At 38.1% G+C, this 18,240-nt stretch overlaps 1 protein-coding gene across 9 annotated transcripts in view; it reads right to left on the bottom strand.

Annotated features, from left to right (window-relative positions):
- The window catches only part of SCMH1 (Scm polycomb group protein homolog 1), a 171,747-nt gene that overhangs the window by 117,269 nt on the left and 36,238 nt on the right, over positions 1-18,240 (bottom strand). For 5 of the 9 annotated variants that reach the window (XM_032303149.1, XM_032303157.1, XM_032303150.1 and 2 more), the window contains 2 exons: positions 3,225-3,293; positions 2,777-2,800 (listed from right to left, as the gene is read on the bottom strand). In XM_032303149.1, the coding sequence (XP_032159040.1) occupies positions 2,777-2,800; positions 3,225-3,293 (93 nt within the window). Of the gene's footprint in view, positions 1-2,776; positions 2,801-3,224; positions 3,294-4,812; positions 4,974-12,099; positions 12,230-18,240 lie in introns of those variants that run through there. The other 4 variants (XM_032303151.1, XM_032303152.1, XM_032303153.1 and 1 more) reach the window with 2 other exon arrangements.

Genomic DNA, 18,240 nt, shown 5'->3' with positions numbered 1-18,240 from the left:
AGACTAAACTGCCAACTGTAATAAATTATGCTAAGTGCTGTGGTTGGCTAGGAGGGTGCTACAGGAGGACTTGTGGAAAGATCCCCAGAGGAAGTAACCTCTCCTCTTCTAAGTTAAAGTGTAGAAGGATAAGCAGAAATCAGTCAAGGAGAAAGGAAATTCTTTTTTTAAAGATTTATTTATTTACTTATTTGAGAGAGAGAGAGAGAGCACAAGCGGGGGATAGGGGCAGAGACAGAAGCAGACTCCCCACTGAGCAAGGAGCTTGCTATGGGACTCAATCTCACGACCCTGAGCTCATCACCTGAGCAGAAGGTAGATACTTAACTGACTGAGCCACCCAAGTGCCCCAACTTATCACTGACTGAGCCACCCAGGCACCCTGAGAGAAAATTCTTTAAGGAATATTATTTAAAAAAAAAAAAAAAAAAAAAGAAAGAAATTTTTTTTCAGACTGAAAGAAAAGCATGTATTAAAGGGCCAGAAGTAAGAAAAGGTAGTTTTAAAACTGAGTATTTTAGTATTGCTAATCGGCAGAGTTAAAAAACAGTAGTTGAGAAAAGAGGCTTTAGATCAAAGTGGTGTTCAGGGACCAGAGAACCTCCTACACCACGTTAATGAGAAGAGGAAGCACGGAAGGTTCTGGGGGAGGAGGCAATCTGTCTGCAGTGTGAAGGACGGACTAGAGGGAAACAAGGCTGGAGGCAGGAAGACTAGATAGGAAGCTACTCTAATAATCTAGGTATGAGATGGTGGTTCTTCAACTGGGAAGGTAAGAATGGCAGGGAGAAGGCAGTCCCTAACACTTTCTAATAATTAGAGGCTGGTGAGTGAAAAATTGGCTAAAGTATTCTATATTGCCCTAAAAGTTGTAAGTATGATAGACAGAATTTACAAAGAAACAGATTTTGGCCCAATAAATATTTTTCTGAATATGAAGCAAGTTTCTGAGGAGGCTAGAAGTTCCCAACAAATTTGAGGAGTTCAAGACAAGGCATTTTTATAAGATACTCAAAATGTCCAATTTTGAAATGCTGAGCCAAGTTAGATTATTTTGAGGCCTCTTCCAATCTCTGAAATTCTAGAAATCTACTGAATTTCATTTCAATTTGATATTTGGGGTTGCTCTCCATGCTCAATGGGGAAATGAAATATGCAGGATTAACTCGACAGCGGCTATGCCTACCTATGCCTGTGCTATGTTAGCACAGCCTCTACTCCTTGCACAAGGAAAAATATACTTTCAAATTTTATGAGTATCCACTTTTCACAATCCCCTATCAACAAAAGAGACTGTTCACAGCATCCCCTGTCACTGAACCATATGGAATTGTCACCATTCATACTAGCAACAGAACCATACCAGCGGCAGCTCTCACTGAGTACCTTCCATATGCCTACACCATGCCATACAGTGTTCACTATCTCTCATGTTCATTATAACCTGAAAAGTAGGTTTTATTCCCAGTTTAAAGACAAAGAAATAGGCTCAGAAAGACTAATTTTCCCAAAGTCACAAAACTGGTAAGTGGGGAATAGGGATTTGAACCAAGGCCTATCTGAATCTCATGTCTATGCTTTTTCTACCATATACCAGTGCCTTAGAAAGCTTGAGGCAAGTTTGAAGTCGTTAAAAAGTGATTCTCATTTATTGCTTATCAAGTGCTAAGCCCTTTACCTGCATTATTTCATTTCATTCATTTCTTCAGCTCATATTCATAGAATGCGTCACTTCAAAGAATATTCCAAGATTTGACTGAGAGTTATATCTAAGGCTAATCCCTCAACAGAATGAAAATAACAATCCCCCAAAGTTGGAAAGTATTTGAGAGTATTTTAAGATGCTTTCACATCCATTAGCTCACATAATCTTCTTAAAATCCCTGTGAAGTAGGGAAAATGGCATTATTATCCCCATTTTCCAAGCTAGAAAACTAAGGATGAACATCACAAAGTTCCAAAGTGCAGCTGGCTTTCAAAGGATCCAGGAGTTCTCACTCCTAGTCTAGTGTTCTGCGCTATCTTCTTTGTCAGTGGCCAATAAAAGTAATGTTCTTGGAAGAAAAGGCAAGAGGGAGCATAAAGACACTGATAATAATAGAGCTGAATATGTGAAGCTGCAGTAACAAAATATACAAAAATATCTGAACAAAAACCAATAAAGGCATTAGGATAGTCATACTTATGTTACATAGAGAAAGACTTTAAGGGACTAAGAAGACTGACATTTGTTTATGTAGAAATCCTGAAGGCTGATTAAGAATGATTAACATTTTTTCTCAAATCCTAGTCCTGAGGTACACCTTGTAGGGATGAAAATTAAATGTAGTAGCAGTTTGACTCTTGTTATTTCAACTGCTAATATTTCTGATTGTATTTATTTAAAAAATTTAGAAAATCTTTAGGTTAAACTTCAGTTCAATATATCTCATGAATAATTTCTCTTGGGAAAATCCCTCCAAGTTCTAATTTACGGACAGTCAAGGTTTGCATTAGCTGTGGATTTGGTGAAGAGAAGCTTCCCGTATGGGCCTCCTTGGACTCTGTGTTATTAACTACTCTCCCCTCCCCATCTTTGTTAGCTTGGTCTGTGCCTCCTGATAAGGAGGGTTTGGCCTGACAGCTGAGAGAACTGGCTGCCTGGGCTGCAGAGGCAGCCGAGCAGAGGACTCGTTACGCATGAGACAGACAGCACCGCGTTCTTTTCCTAGTCACACTCTAATCTCTGGTTTGGTTAGTACCCATATTCAACAGAAATACAAGAAAGAAATCTTACCTAGTTCCAAGATGTCAGTAGCTTCTATTAAAGAAAAAAACGTTACAGCATAAGTCATTGTGACAAACATACCAAAAGGATAAAAAGGTGACGTTCTGGGGTAAAATGAAGACTTGAGAGTTTATGTAATCCAACCCTCTCATTTTAAAAGATACTGAGTGTGTTATTAGTGCGTTACTAGTAGTTGTGGAATATATCACCCAATTCTGCCTCACTCCCAAGGCTAAAGTCTTAGATGATTTGGAATTATCTGTACTCAGAGTCTAAGTTTCCTGATTTCTGGTTTAAAATAAAGCAAACTGCTTTGGACAGATACCTCTACAAACTCTATTTTCTTGTGTGTTAGCCAGTGAGTGTTTTGTACCACAGACCTCTAACAACAAAGGTTTCATGGTAAGAGATGTCAGATTAAATTTTCCATGCTACACAGAGGTTTTTGTTTCCTTACCTTGATATTGGGATGCAGACTCTGAAAGGTGACCATATTTGTGTTTTCTAACATCATTCCAGTCTATATCTGCAGGAAGAGAGAAGACAGTTATGTGAAAAGGAAATGCAAGATTCAATAATTCTCTAAGTTAAGAGTAGGTATTCATAGTTTTTGATAAAGTAATCCACTTCTGAGATTGTATACTAAGAAAATGCTCCAAAATACAGAAAAAAGGTTTTATTTATAAAGCTTCATTTGGTTTAGTAATAAAAAGGGGGGCAACTAAATGTTCAGAAGGCTGATTAAGATATCATATCAATCACATGACAAAATATTTTGCAGCTATTAAATTTTTACAAAGGCGATATAACAAAACAGGAAAATGTTTAAGATATGCTGTTATCTGATAAAATATCAGATCAAAAATTATATTCATGAAATAATCGCAATTATGAAAACAAAGTACACCCTTGCTATGGACTGAATTGTGTCCAACCACCCCCTGACATTCTAATGTAACTGTATTTGGAGATAGAGCCTATAAAGAAGTAATTGCATTAAAATGAGATCATTAGGGTGAGCCCTAATCTGATAAAACTAGTGTCCTTAAAAGAAGAGGAAATTTGGACACATACAGGGACAAAGAAAAGACCACGTGAAGACAGGGAGAAGACTGACATCTACAAACCAAGGAAAGAGGCCTCAGAAAAAAACAATCCTGCCTATAACTTCATCTCTGACTTCTAGCCTCCAGAATCATGAGAAAATAAATTTCTGTTTAAATCACCAGGTCTGTAATCTTTGCAGCCCTAGAAAATTAATACAACCCTACAAAGTTATCACTAGAAAAAAAAAAGAAGCAAACAGAGCAAATATAAACATCTGGTTATCGTTAGGTGATGGTCCTGTTTCCCCCCCATCTTCTAATCTCATTTATTTTTGCATTTTCTATAAAGAGGATAAGTTACTTATATAATGTAAATACATTTTCCTTGTTTGAAACTTTAATCTACTGACCCTATCATTTTCTCACCATCAATTACCTATCATGTTTTTACTTCCCTTCTTAACCAACTCAGATCCTACTGCCCCTCATTAAAAACACTCCTGGGCAAACACTCTTAACTCCCTTCCACTTCTTTTTTTTTGGGAGGGGGTCATATTTGCCTAGCAAAGCCTCAGTCTTAACTCTGATTAAAGCCACTTATCCACCTATATACCATGCCTACCCCGACGGCTCACAAGTACTAAAGACAAACAAATGCAAGCTTACTGGTCTCACTTTAAACTCATGGCCATAATTCTCAAATGCCACTTAACACCATCTAGAAATCATACCACATTTCCCTACGGTGTTTGCTTTTCCACTTTCAAAAAAAATTCATATATTTTTCCCTCACTTCATACTCCAAATATTCCCTCCTTCACCTTTACTCTTAGGGATGATGTTAATTCAGTGTTCATTGAGAAAACAGAAATAAGGGATAGGAACCTTCTATATGCCACTGTTTTCAGGAAGGTACAGACCTGATCATGTTTAGTCCCCCGTGTACCGTATAAGAGCTGGTCCTCAGTTAGTGTTTAGTGAATGAATGAATCTACTCACCATCATTCTGTCTGACTGCCCTCCTATTGCTGTGGATGAAGTGCCTAGTTTTTATTGAAAGAGAACGCTCCAGTTCTCATTTCCTCTCATCCTCTCAAGGACTTTGTAAGTATTTCTTTTCTAATAGACCATTTGCACCTGCATTCTTACTGCTCCATCATCTATAGGCAAACTGAAGAGTATCATGCTAAGTGAAATAAGTCAAGCAGAGAAAGACAATCACTGTATGGTTTCACTCCCATGTAGAATATAAGGAATAGTACAGAGGACCACAGGGGAAGGGAGGGAAGGCTGAATGGGAAGGATTCAGAGACGGAGACAAACCATGAGAGACTCTGGACTCTGCAAAAACCCTCTGTAATTGAGGGTTACGGAAGGGAGTGGGGTAGGTGTATGGGGTAACCAGGAATGCGTATTAAGGAGGGCACGTGATGTGATGAGCACTGGGTGTTATACACAACTAATGAATCGTTAAACACTACATCAAAAACTAATGATGTACTATATGTTGGCTAATTAGACGTCATAAAAAATAAAAACATAAAAAACAAAACAAAACAAAAACCAGACAAACACACAAAACAAAAGAACACCTCCCCTCTCTTAATCCCACATATATCCCTCCCGCTATATCCTTCTATTTCTCAGAGGAATTTATTTTAAGATTTGTCTATACCCATTGCTTCCTTACTTCCTCACGTTATTTCCTCATTCAAACAGGGTTTTTCTGTTTACTATTCCACTGAGATCATTCATATATCTAGCATTGGCCTCCTCTTGGAATTCCATGCTTATGTATTTGACCACCTATAGGCTGTCTCTACAAGGTTATCAAATCAGACACTTCAAACTTAACATGACTAAAACAGAATGCTAGCTCTTGCCAATCTGTTCTTCTTTTTACTTTAGTTTTTATTTAGATTCCAGTTAGTTAACATACAGTGTAACATTAATTTCAGGTGTGCAGTATAGCGATTCAACTCTTCCATACATCACCCAGTGCTTATCACAAGTGTCCTCCTAAACCCCCATCATCTTTTTCACCCACCCCCACCTACCTCCCCTCTGGTAACCATCACCTTGTTCTCTACATTTAAGAGTCTATTATTGGTTTGTCTCTCTCTCTTTTTTCCCTTTTGCTTATTTGTTTTGTTTCTTAAATTCCACATATGAGTGAAATTATATGAGCTGGAGATGCCATTTATTGGTTTGGGGAAGACTGTTCCTCTTTTTGTTTCCTCTAAACCAGTGAATAGCATCTCCATCACCGAGTTGCTCAAGCCCAAAATCCCTGAAGTTATTCTTGATGCCTCTACTTTCTTCACACTCAAATCCACTCAGTAAGCTCTGCTGGACCATGTCCCCAACCCATTTACCACTCTCATCCCATGGCTCACATTCCAGTTCCAGGCACTGTCCCTCTTACTTGGGCCATTCGAACAGCCTGCTAACTAGAATTCCTGTTTCTACTCTTGGCCTACTCCAACCTATTCACCATACAGGGCTCAGAGTGAGCATTTTATTTATTTATCTTTAAATATTTATTTATTTATTTTAGAGAGAGAGTGAAGGGAGGGGGAGAGGAAGTGGGAGAGAACCTCAAGCAGACTCCCCACTGAGTGCGGAGTCCAGTTGGGAGAGGGAGGGAAGGCTCGATCTCAGGACCCTGACGTCATGAGGAGCCAAAATCAAGTCCTATGCTTAATGGACTGAGTCACCCAGGCCCCCTCAGAATGAGCATTTTAAAAGACAAAACATCTGCTTAAGCATGGCTTCCCAATAGCTCCCCAATGAGTTAAGGTTGCCTTGCCCAGCTATGCAGTATTTGGCTGATCTTGCCCCATATGACTTTTCCCTTTTCCACTACACTCCAGTCACATTGGCTAGTGTTCCACCCAAAGTCTTTGCCTTCTCTCCTAGTAGGATGTCCCCTGTCTTTCTAGTAACTGCCACGTTTGTTCTCTAAATCATGAATAAAGATTGCAAACTTGATCAGGCTAAAAAATTGCTGACAGAGACAAAAGATATTAGGGTATAACTTAATTTATATTTAAATTTTCAAAAATTATTTTTATAATTAGAACATAGTCTTAAAAATTAAATATACAATATATATTTCATTTATGTACAAGTTTTCACTCTTCTATTGCTTATGTAAAGATGAGCTACTGGTATACACAAAACAGATTTAGGAGCCACAATAAATAGAAAGCAGGCTACAAGATCACTAATAAAACTAATAAAACAATTCAAAAGCAACCAATACAATTTAGGAAAAAAATATTCTAGTAAAGAGAAAAAAAAACCAGACTCAATGATTAAGCATAATGAACAGAATAATTAAAAAACTTAACTGGCATAAAGCCATCAAATAAGGCCCCACAAGACAATGAAAAAGGAACTTCTGAGAAAAAATATTTGTAACTCCTCACACAAACAAGTGGAACCTGGAAAGCAGTCCCCCAGAGAAGAAAAGGAGACAACTACATTCATTACAAATGACTTAATTTTTAAGCATTACCATAAATTACTCAGTAGATTAGGGAATCATTCCTATATCAATTCTTAAATGAATTAAATGAATCGATCAATTCTTAAATTCAATTCTTCAATCAATTCTTAAATGAATGAAATTCTTAAATGAACAGAATGCTGCCTCTGATAGAATTCCACACATAAAAGAAAAGGAGCTCTTTTTTTTCCCCCAAAACATTTTAAGATTAATGGCCATGTTTCAAAATACATTATGATATGCAGCTACTATTTTTAAATAACCAGTTTTATTTTATTCTCTCTCCTCAGGCATATGCTCTCTCTTATTTCTTCTCTGGTCGTCCTTCTCCCAGTTAACAGCAACAAATCAGAAACCTGGAGTCCTCCTTAATTGTCTTCTCTCGTCCTCTGGATCCAACCAGCTATCAAAATCTGTCAGCTCTTCCTCTGAAATTACCGTCTCCTCTGCTCCTATTCTGAGTTTAAGATTTCATTCTCTTTCACCTGCCTGACAGAAACAATTACTTCAGTCCCATGTGGGACCCCATCCCTCTCTAATCCATACTCAAGCACTCATTTTCTAAAATACAGATTAAACTTGTCACTACTCCTTTAAAAGTCTTCAAAGATCAAACCCCAGACTGTCTCCATAATAGACATGCCATAGCGCTTTCTGCATCTGGACTTTACACCCCACCCCACTTCTCTACTTGGAAGGTTCCTATTTATTCACCATGGTCCAGGATAAATGTTACTTCATAATGGCTTTCTGGCAACTTCCCTAAGCAGAGCACCATCTCTATCTCCCACTTCTATACCTGCTCCACAGTGTCAGAGCTAAATGCTACTAATCTAGTCAGTATTCCAGGGGCTTGGTACACAGCAAGCACTCAAAAAAAGAAAAAGGGGGGGGGGACAGGAAAAGAACAATGTCTTTTCACCAAACTCAGAAACAGTTATGCAATGTGAGAAAATCACACATATTAAGAAGTCAATGTTTAAATGCACGCTTTCACCAAGACAATTTTGACATATAAATGGATACTTAGATACAGAATTCATTATAATTAGATATCAATTATTTATACTAAATAAAGCATAATTTAAAATAGATCATTGAAAATTTCAGATAATAGAGTAGTCATTTATATATTGATTTTGGAATTTTTTCCATACAGATTTACTATTTCAATACCTAGGCTAATATTAAAAATGTGCTTGCTATCATTAAATGAGTACAGAGTTTCAGTTTCAGTGTTGTGGGATGAAAGAAGTTCTGCAGATGGGTGGTGGAAATGGCTGCACAACTACGTGAATGTACCCAATTCCACTACAATAAAAAATGGTTAAAATGGTATATTTCAAGTTTATGTCTTCTATCGCAATTTTTAAAGAAATTTTATTTATTTATTTGAGAGAAAGAAAAAGAGCAAGAGAGAGTGCATGAGTGGTAGGGAGGGGCAAAGGGAGAGGGAGAAGCAGACCCCCGCCCCCACTGAGCAGGGAGCCTGCAAAGTGGGGCTCGATCCCAGAACCCCAGGGTCATGATCTGAGCTGAAGGCAGATGCTTAACTGACTGAGCCACCCAGGTGCCCCTTTTATCACAATTTTAAAAACTCAATTAATAAAATAATGGACTTGCATTTCTGGGATGTCAGGAGGCTCAGAGGTTGCCATACCAAATTCAACTAACACCTATCATTACCACATACGAGGCCCAGAACCAGGCATTCTTATACAGATCATCTCAGGTATTACCAGTCTCTATTTGCAGGTGAAGAATAAGACTCTGCGGTTCAGAAAGTTTAACAGTGCCATGGGGGGGCAATGGTTGGTCAGGCAACAGCAATGAAAAATACGCAATAATAGTTCACAGATAAAAAACTGAATTGAATTAATGCCTGAATCCTGTTTCTAAAGACTTATTAATTCAACAAACATGTATTATCTGTTATTAGTCAGGCACTGTTGTAGGCACCGAAGATAGATCACTAAACAGATAAAAACTCCTCCTACTCATGAAGCTGACATTCTAAACCAGAGGTTCCAAAAATGGGATCTTTCGACTGGAGGCATCTGCAACAGCATTCATTGCACGGAAGCAGGTTTCAGAATGAGACTTCCTGGCAGTGAGAACCATCCTGCAAAGGACGAGTCACTCATTCTCTAAAGAGCACAGGCGGAAGGCTGGAAGGCCACTTATCACCAAAGATGCTGAAACTTTTCCAAGCTGAGAAGGAACTCATGGGTTGGAAAGGGATTAATTACATAAACTTCTAAGATCCTATTCAATCCTGGAGTTCTATTTCACTAAGCAACAAACAATATTATGAGATAGCAATGCATCCACACCTTGTGTACATGTGTTTGAGCACATGCAAACATCCCAACTATGAACTATTTTGCAGTATAAATTATGTCTCATTCTCCTTAACATCTCATGTGTTTCAGTCCATGAAATGAAATGAATGAATATAATGTCATAGGTTTAAAAGACAGTGAATTGCTTCCTATTAAATCTTGTTCAATTTGACATTTAAATTCTATTTCCAATTGACTATTTTTTTTAAGATTTTATTTATTAGAGAGAGAGAGAGAAAACACAAGTGAGGGAGAGGGAGAAGAAGGCTCCCTGGTAAACAGGGAACCTGACAGTGCAGGGCTTGATCCCAGAACCCTGGGATGACGACCTGAGCCAAAGGCATATGCTTCACTGACTGAGCCACCCAGGTGCCCCTCCAATTTGCTATTTTCAAAATAATCCTCTAAGGCCTTTCCTACTGCCAGATTGAAGTTATTATATTCATTCACTCTTTAAACAAAAACTCTTTGACTACACATTGGTTCCAGCCCTGTGCCAGGTAATGGGGGATTCAAAAAATAACAAGGTACTCTCCCTTCAGTCTAGAAGAAGGAGAAAGATACCTAAGTAAGTGTGATAAAGAATTATAGGTGCTACATTAAAAGTATACAGGGGCTAAAAAGGTAAAGGAGAGGGGAGGGGCCAGTTCTATCTGGGGAGAGGGTGGGAGAAGAAACTAAGGCCATGGAAAAGGAACTGAATCTTGGAGATGGAGTAATAAGAAAAGTGTATCACAGAGAGGGAATAATGTAAAGAAAGAAATGGCGCAATGAAGCATTATGTTAGATCTGCTCTGTCCAATATGGTAGCCACTAGCCATATGCAGCACCTGAATATAGTTGGTATGACTAAGGAAGTGAATATTTAATTTTGTTTTCATTTTTTATTAATTTAAATTCATAACTGACACTCAATACAGTTATAGGGAAAAGGTTTTTTTTATTAGTTTCATAGGTAGAAATTAGTGATTCATCAGCTGCATATAACACCTAGCGTTCATTATATCACGTGCCCACCTTAATGCTCATCACCCAGTTACCCCAACCCCCTACCTTGTCTGGAATAAAACTGGGTATGAGTATCTACTTGTTCAATTGAAAATTGTTGAAATCTAAATGCAGATCAAGTATTTCTGACATAACTTGGTGTCCAAATTGAGATATGCTATAACTGCAAAACATACACCAGATTCTGAAGGCTGAGTATGAAAAAAAGGAATGTAGAATAGCTCATTAAGTATTTTTATATTGGTTATGTGTCAAAATAGTATTTTGGATACACTAAGCTAAATAAAGTATATTATTAAAATTAACTCCTCTGTTTCTTCTTTTTTTTTTTTTAGTATATGTGCTGCCGAAGCGAGCACCCTCTGTTTCTTCTTTACCTTTTTCAATGCGGCTACTAGAAAATTTAGAATTACATATGTGACTTGCGTTCTATTTCTGTTGGACAGTGCCATGCTGGGCAACTGTAGTCCAATGTGGCTGGAGCGGAAGGCATGTTAGGAGGTATGCTAAGAAAAGTAAAATGTGGTCAATGTCAGTGACTGTACTTTTTTTACTATAATAGAGAAGGTAGAGAAGGTAGATCTACAATGAGCAAAAAGAAGCCAACGGGCAGAGAAGTAGAGGTGAGCGACAGAGGAGAAAATATACTAATGGCTTAGGGGACTTTAGTTCTGAAGGCTCAATACACCCTTGCTTTTCACATGGCTTAGTTGTTCAACCTCTCTAGTAATTAAAAGAATCCTAATTATTTAGATGTAGGGATAGAAGAAAAGGCTTTAGAGAAACTCTTGTGATTTTAGTGGCGAGTAGAAGAGCAAATTTAACTTAATCTCAGATAAGACAAATCATCCCATCTCAGAAAATACCAAGCAAAGGATAAAAAAGGGATAAGACATAATAAACCAGAAACCTATGCCTAAAATAGAGATTTTTATATTTAAAGATTCTTGATAAGGTTCTTAGTTTCTTCTAAATTTTCTTTAGAATCTAAACTCTGAAACTTATAAGTTGTTTTTATTAAATCCAACTAATACTATTAAAACTATCACTATAAAAATAGCAAGAATACGTACCTTCGTGAAATGGTTGTTAAGTTTTAATGACATTTAAATACTTAAATGCTAGACAAAGTGTCTAACATGGTGCCTAATGTAGAGAACAAATTCATTAAATAATAGTTTTCTTTATTTTCTTAATAATCTCATGTGTGGCTGAGCTGTTACAGGAATATCCTTAGGAATTTAAAAGGCAAAACTTCAATTCCTTCTATGACCTGAAAAATTGATGACAAAATGACAAAAGACATCGTGGCTAAAAGAAATAGATAATGAATGATATAATTAGTAGTGAGGAATTCCTTAGAATCAGTCCTTACTAAATCTCTTAATCCCTCTTAATTCCAGAATAGGGTAAAAAGATACTTACCACTAGGCTGCATAGTCAATGGACTTAAAACTGGTCAGGGAATTAAGAAGTTTTGGATTTATCCCTGGATCCACCAATACCTTACTCTGACCTCTGACAAGTCAGTTTCTCTGTATGTTAATTTCTCCATCTGTAAAATGGGGGTGGAAGGAAGGAGGACACTTATTACCCCTTAAAATACTGAGACGTGTTAAAAACTGGCTACGTTATTTAAAAAGTAGGACATTTAGATAAATCTTACTTGGTTATTAGAGTATCTCAGGGTCGGACAGTCCCTTATAGCAAGGACCACTGGTTTAATTTAACTAACCTAAGCCCCATTATTCACAGAAGTCAAGAATACGGGGATCTGCTACATTTGGTCCCATGCAAATACTGCATATAAACATAATTTCCAACTAACCAGGTTAAGCCAAAAACTCAAAAGATACTAAAAATCCATTAACATGGTATTATGGACTGAATGTGCTCCCCCACAATTCCTATGTTAAAGTCCTAACTCCCAATGAGACTGTATTTGGAGATAGGACTTGCAAGGAGGTAACTAAGGTTAAATGAGGTCATAAGGGTGGGGCCCTAACCTGTTCTTATAAGATGAGAAAGAGACATCAGAGATCTCTCTTTCTCCTTCTCTCTCTCCTTCTCTCTCCACAGAGTAAAAGGCCAGGTGAGGACGTGGCTGAAAAAGTGCTTGTCTGTAAGCTGAGAAAAGGCCTGACCAGAAAAAAACCCTGCTAGCATCTTGAACTTGGACTTCCAGACTAGAAACTGCGAGAAAATTAATTTCTGTTGTTTAAGCTACCCAGCCCTAAGACACACACTTGTCATAGGACAAGTGAGGCTTTAGTCATTCTTCTAGGGCCTGCTTCATGTGACACTATTCAGTTTCCACGTTGCCCTAAAGAATCTTTACTCTTTCTTTTATCATAGTCTGACTGGTAGTAAAATAAAGCAAAACAAAATAAAAACAAAACAAAACAAATACCAAATTGGAAGTTAAAATTCTATCCTGTTTTGAATGTCAAATGTATTTTCCCTTAAAGACTACCTTCTCTTAAAGAGTTTAGGCAGCTAACTTAATTGCACAGAGCCTCAGTTTTCTTATCAGTAAAATAGGGATGATAATCCCAACCCTACTTGCTTTATTAGGTTTTTGTGAAGAATAAATGAAAAAAAAAAAAAAGGCTTTAAAAGCACATAATACAGTTAATAGGGATTAAGGAAAAACTTGCTGTTTGCTAGCTTTCTCAGAGGGAAAACTGAGATCCTGAAGTCATACAATGTATTTACAAAGAGGACACAGGATATTAGAGCCTCCTATTACTAGTTAGTCTCTAAGGATTCAAATACTTAGTTTTTTTGAGTATTGACTCTAAGGAATATCTGCTAGAATTACTCTACTTTTCCTTTTCTCCCCCGGCTTCCTCGTACTGTGGACTGGAACCTTTAAAATAATTACCATAATGCAATCTTCTTGGGGTAAGTAGAACTGTATTTATTTATTCCAAAAGACTGTAATGACATTAAAAGGCTCTGGAGTAAGAAGAGTAACCTGAATCCTCAAAACGCACGTCTGGAGCCCTAAAACATTAAGAGGGAAATCTGTGGAACATCCTAAAAAATATAGCCTCTTTGATTTCTGAGAAAAGACTACAACATAACAGACCAGTAAAATAAAGCAGTGCTGTCCCGTAGAACCTTCCTTGATGCCAGAAATGTTCTGTATCATCTAATGGGCAGCCACTAGCCACATGTGGCTCTTCCGCACTTCAAATGTGGCCAGTATGTCTGAACAGTTCCATTTTTGTTTGCATTTAATTTTTATTAAATTTAAATGAACATATGTGACTGGTGGTGACTGTAGTGGATAATACAAGATCTAGAGGATGTAAAGATTCTGTTATTTCTGGAAACCCTTGAGAGAAAAAAATATGTAGCAGAAAATTTACAAGTCTATGGAAGTATCCTTTCAACACATGATAAAACAATCATAGTAGGCCATCCCCTGAAGCAAGGAAAAGTAAAAGAAATTCTTCATATGTTAAGAAAAAAATTTAGTTATAAATTATCACTTATATAGTAACAATAATTATTATTAACATTATATAGCTATTATTTTTAAGTGTTTACTATGTACCAGATATTGTGCTAATTATTTCAATAAAACTATCTTGTTAAGTCATCACCAGTGTGATACCACTTAGTATGGTATCACTATTCCTTTTTACCTAATGAGGAAATAATACCCAGAAAGGTTGAGTAACAGTCTTAAAGGGTAAAGTCAGTAGAAAAGCCAGTATCTGAAACTAAACTATGCTCTTAACTACACCGCCTCTCTCCAAAAAAAAAAAAAAAAAAAAAGACAAAAATACAAGAAAGAAATCTTACAAAGGCTTCTAACATAAAATAGCCCAACTCAGATATTCTACCCACTTTACTAAGGTAAAAACTGAAGCACTGAGGCTTATTAGCTTGATCTGAACACCGAATTAATATTAAGCACAGTCTGGGATTTAATGAGGCAAAACTAGATTAAATGGAGGATGTCCAAAGGTACCATGTTTTAAATATTCATAGAGCTTGGAAAACACAAAAGAAGTAATGCAGGCTTACATGCACATATCAATGAGAGGGGCGGGGGGAGGAGGAAGGGAAGAAGGGACAGAAGAGAAGGGATGTTTTTCTCAGAAACTGGAAAATAGAAAAAAGACACATCAATTGTACTTCTGAAAACCCACTGAGACAGAACTCTTTCAATGTTAGATAGCAATTGTGATTTTAATAAACCATAACCCTATGCTGATAAGCACAGAGATCAAAAAGGAAAAGCTGGGAGGAACACCTGCCCCACTGTGGCCATGGAGGACAACCTACAGAGAAGGCAGGACAAGGGACTAGTCTGGAATGTACCACTGATTAGCCACTCTCTCTTATTAGCAACTATTCCTAGTGCCTTTTAGCTGATTCTCTGCCTCCAGCTCTCCTTCATTGACTTTTACGCTGTTCAGAGAGAGGTGTGATGAGATGGTAATATTCCTCTGGGATGATCTGCCAGAAGAGGGGGAAGGGGAAGCAAACTAGGCAATCCCCTTCTCGAAGACAGCAATAAATCCTGTCTTGTGCATGCAGCAGATGTGAACAAAGAAGATGGAACAGATCTCTCCTTGGCAATCATCCCTCCCCCACTCCCTCTGTAGCAATTATCCATCTCTGCACATGCACACAGAGAGAAGAACCCCACAGAACATCAGTATTTCCTTTAACAAGCAAAGCAGCATGCAATGGCTAATGAAAATGCAGAAAGGCTATAACTCCCTTTGTCTTGCAGGCAGTCCTAGAAGACTTCAACTATGTATAATGTGTACCCTTTCCAGAGGCTTATAGAGGTGGGATCCAGAGCATAAGTGAGGCTAATGCTTTCTACAAATCTTCTGGCTCCTGTTTCCTGAACAGGGAAGATGTTTAGTGAACCAGTGGTATCACATCACACTTCCTGGCAGACTTACATGGATCTGATGTCATGAACTAAGTAAAGCACCATCATTCTTGTCACTATCCAGAAAAAAGGACCTAACAGTACTGGCTGATCTACTCTGCCAGTCAGAACACTTTGGAGGTGGAGTTTTATGTTCAAGTCTAGACCTTACACTCTGAATGAGATACAGGCACACAATGTATTCAAAGGAAAGCAATGAGGAGAGTAAAGGTTCAAGAAACTGTGGAGGCTTAACCAGGAGAAAAGACAACTCAGGAAACAGGAGAGTTGTTTGCAAATACCCAGCATGTCCTCATGTAGAGGAGAGATGAGACTCAACTGTACTTGTTCAATAGTATGCTGAGGGACAGAACTAGGGACTAGTGAGTGTAAGCTACAGGTAGACAGGCTTCAGCTCATTACTGGAAGAACCTTCTGGCAGTCAGAGGTATCCAACTATCAGATAAACTCTGAGAAGGAAAAGTATGAATCTGCCATCATGGAGGTATGGAAGCAAAGGTAAGATAAATTCTTGGTGGAAGTATTAAATCATGAGAAGGACGAGGGAAGTTGGACTAGGTAACCTTAAAAGGTTCCAAATATGATATCCTGCAATTTTATCAGGGTATGGACCTCCTGATTTCATCATTTCAACACTGCACAACTTTAGGTTTACAGCATGGACGGCATATATTTCTACAATACCAACTTTTCCTCTGAAGGCGTGCAGAAACGTGATGTGAGCAGAAGAAATAACAGCAGCAGCAACTTCTTCTTCTTTACCTTCTATTTCTGCAACTATTGTGAACTGGCACCATTAAAGGCACTTTACATACCTTCTCACTAATCTTTGAGAGGCAAGTTCCAACTAGGCTACCGTGAGACTGAGCCAGGAACACATCATCTTTGGTTTTTACTTTCCTCATTTGTAAAATAAAGAGGCTGAACTTCATTCATGATCTGTAAGATCCCTTTTAAGTTCTATCACATTGTGAGTCTATGGGAAGCAACATCAAGGTACTAGGCCAATTATTTCCTCCTTACCCATTACAACTTAAAACCAGGTGGGATAACCTGGGATAACTTCTTTCTTTGAAGTAATAAACAATGGGGTGCTTGGGTGGCTCAGTCATTAAGCAGCTGCCTTTGGCTCAGGTCATGATCCCAGGGTCCTGGGATAGTGCCCCATGTCAGGCTCCCTGCTCAGTGGGAAGCCTGCTTCTCCCTCTCCCACTCCCCCTGCTTGTGTTCCCTCTCCTGCTGTCAAATAAATTTAAAAAGAAAAGAAAAGAAAAGAAAAGAAATAATGAACAATGTGTGATGCTTTTATTTTATGCAATAAATACAAAATTTAGTGTACGTGGAATTTTTAATAAAAAAATGAAGTCTATTTTGAGCACACCAAGATGGTTAAAGAAACCTTTATTAAAATAAGTTCAATGTTTTACTGCAAAGTAACCTGTTCTATAAATTTGAATTTTATACATTGGATTTTTCTCTTATACTATTTTGTTGTCCACTCAAGTCATCCATGACAGTCAAATCAGCATCTTCTCCTTGGCGGTTGGTAATTGGGTCAGAAGTTATAACACAGAACTACAGGTTTAGAAGACACAGTAAAAGCCATTTAGTTCAATATCTCCTCTTTCCCTGCCTCCAATTCCATCAACCCCAGCCAGAGTCTGAATCTTCTTTCTAGCATCCCTACAGAGTCCCATCTTAGACCTCCACTGATGAAGATACTGCACCTCCCTAGGAAGTTCTTTCCATTCTTGGCTGTGGGTCTAGGCCTTAGGAAAGTGATTCTCAATATTTTTTCCATCTCAATTACCACGAGGGAATCCCATCATACGTCCATTAGTAACAGTAGTTTCATCTACAATTGAACTTTTAAAAGAGATATCTTTTTTTGTTTGTTTGTTTTTAAAGATTTTACTTATTTATTTGACAGACAGAGATCACAAGTAGGCAGAGAGGCAGGTAGAGAGAGGGAGACAAGGAAGCAGGCTCCCTGCTGAGCAGGGAGCCTGATGCAGGGCTCAATGTGGGGCTCGATCCCAGGACCCTGGGATCATGACCTGAGCCGAAGGTGGAGGCTTTACCCCACTGAGCCACCTAGGCGCACCTAAAAGAGATATCTTAAGACAGCAAGACACTTTCCCTTTTTATTCGGTATACATCTGTTGCCAAATTTTTCACAGTGCATATAAATAATTTAACACATACATACATTAAAAATAAAGTGGCCCAACGTGGTAAATGTTTATCACAGCAATGGCAGAGAGTTACATAGGAACAAGGTCCCTCAGGGAAACAACACGGAAAGGGAGAGAATGGCATGTGTTTGATGTGACACCTCCACTGACTCTAACATACTTTGGGGTGGGAGGGGTGGGTGCTGAATGTCACCTAGCTCCTTGAAAATCACTGCTCATCTCTACCTCAATTGAGTACGCCTGCTCTTTACCCATTTGGGGGCAGCTTTCATGTGCGCAGGGTAAGTTAGCTGCTTTCTGGTCTTATCAAGGTGAAACTCAATGACTATGTAAATGTCTCACTATAAAATGTATCTGCTTCTTATTCCCCCCCATTCCACCTAATCCATAGTATACTCTTCTGACTGGACACTCTGCCTTCCAACATTACACCTCTATGGTCTAGTTATT

The sequence above is a fragment of the Mustela erminea genome, chromosome 10 (genome assembly GCF_009829155.1).
Source record: "Mustela erminea isolate mMusErm1 chromosome 10, mMusErm1.Pri, whole genome shotgun sequence".
NCBI lineage: Eukaryota > Metazoa > Chordata > Mammalia > Carnivora > Mustelidae > Mustela > Mustela erminea.
This window is presented reverse-complemented; position numbering and strand designations above follow the sequence as displayed.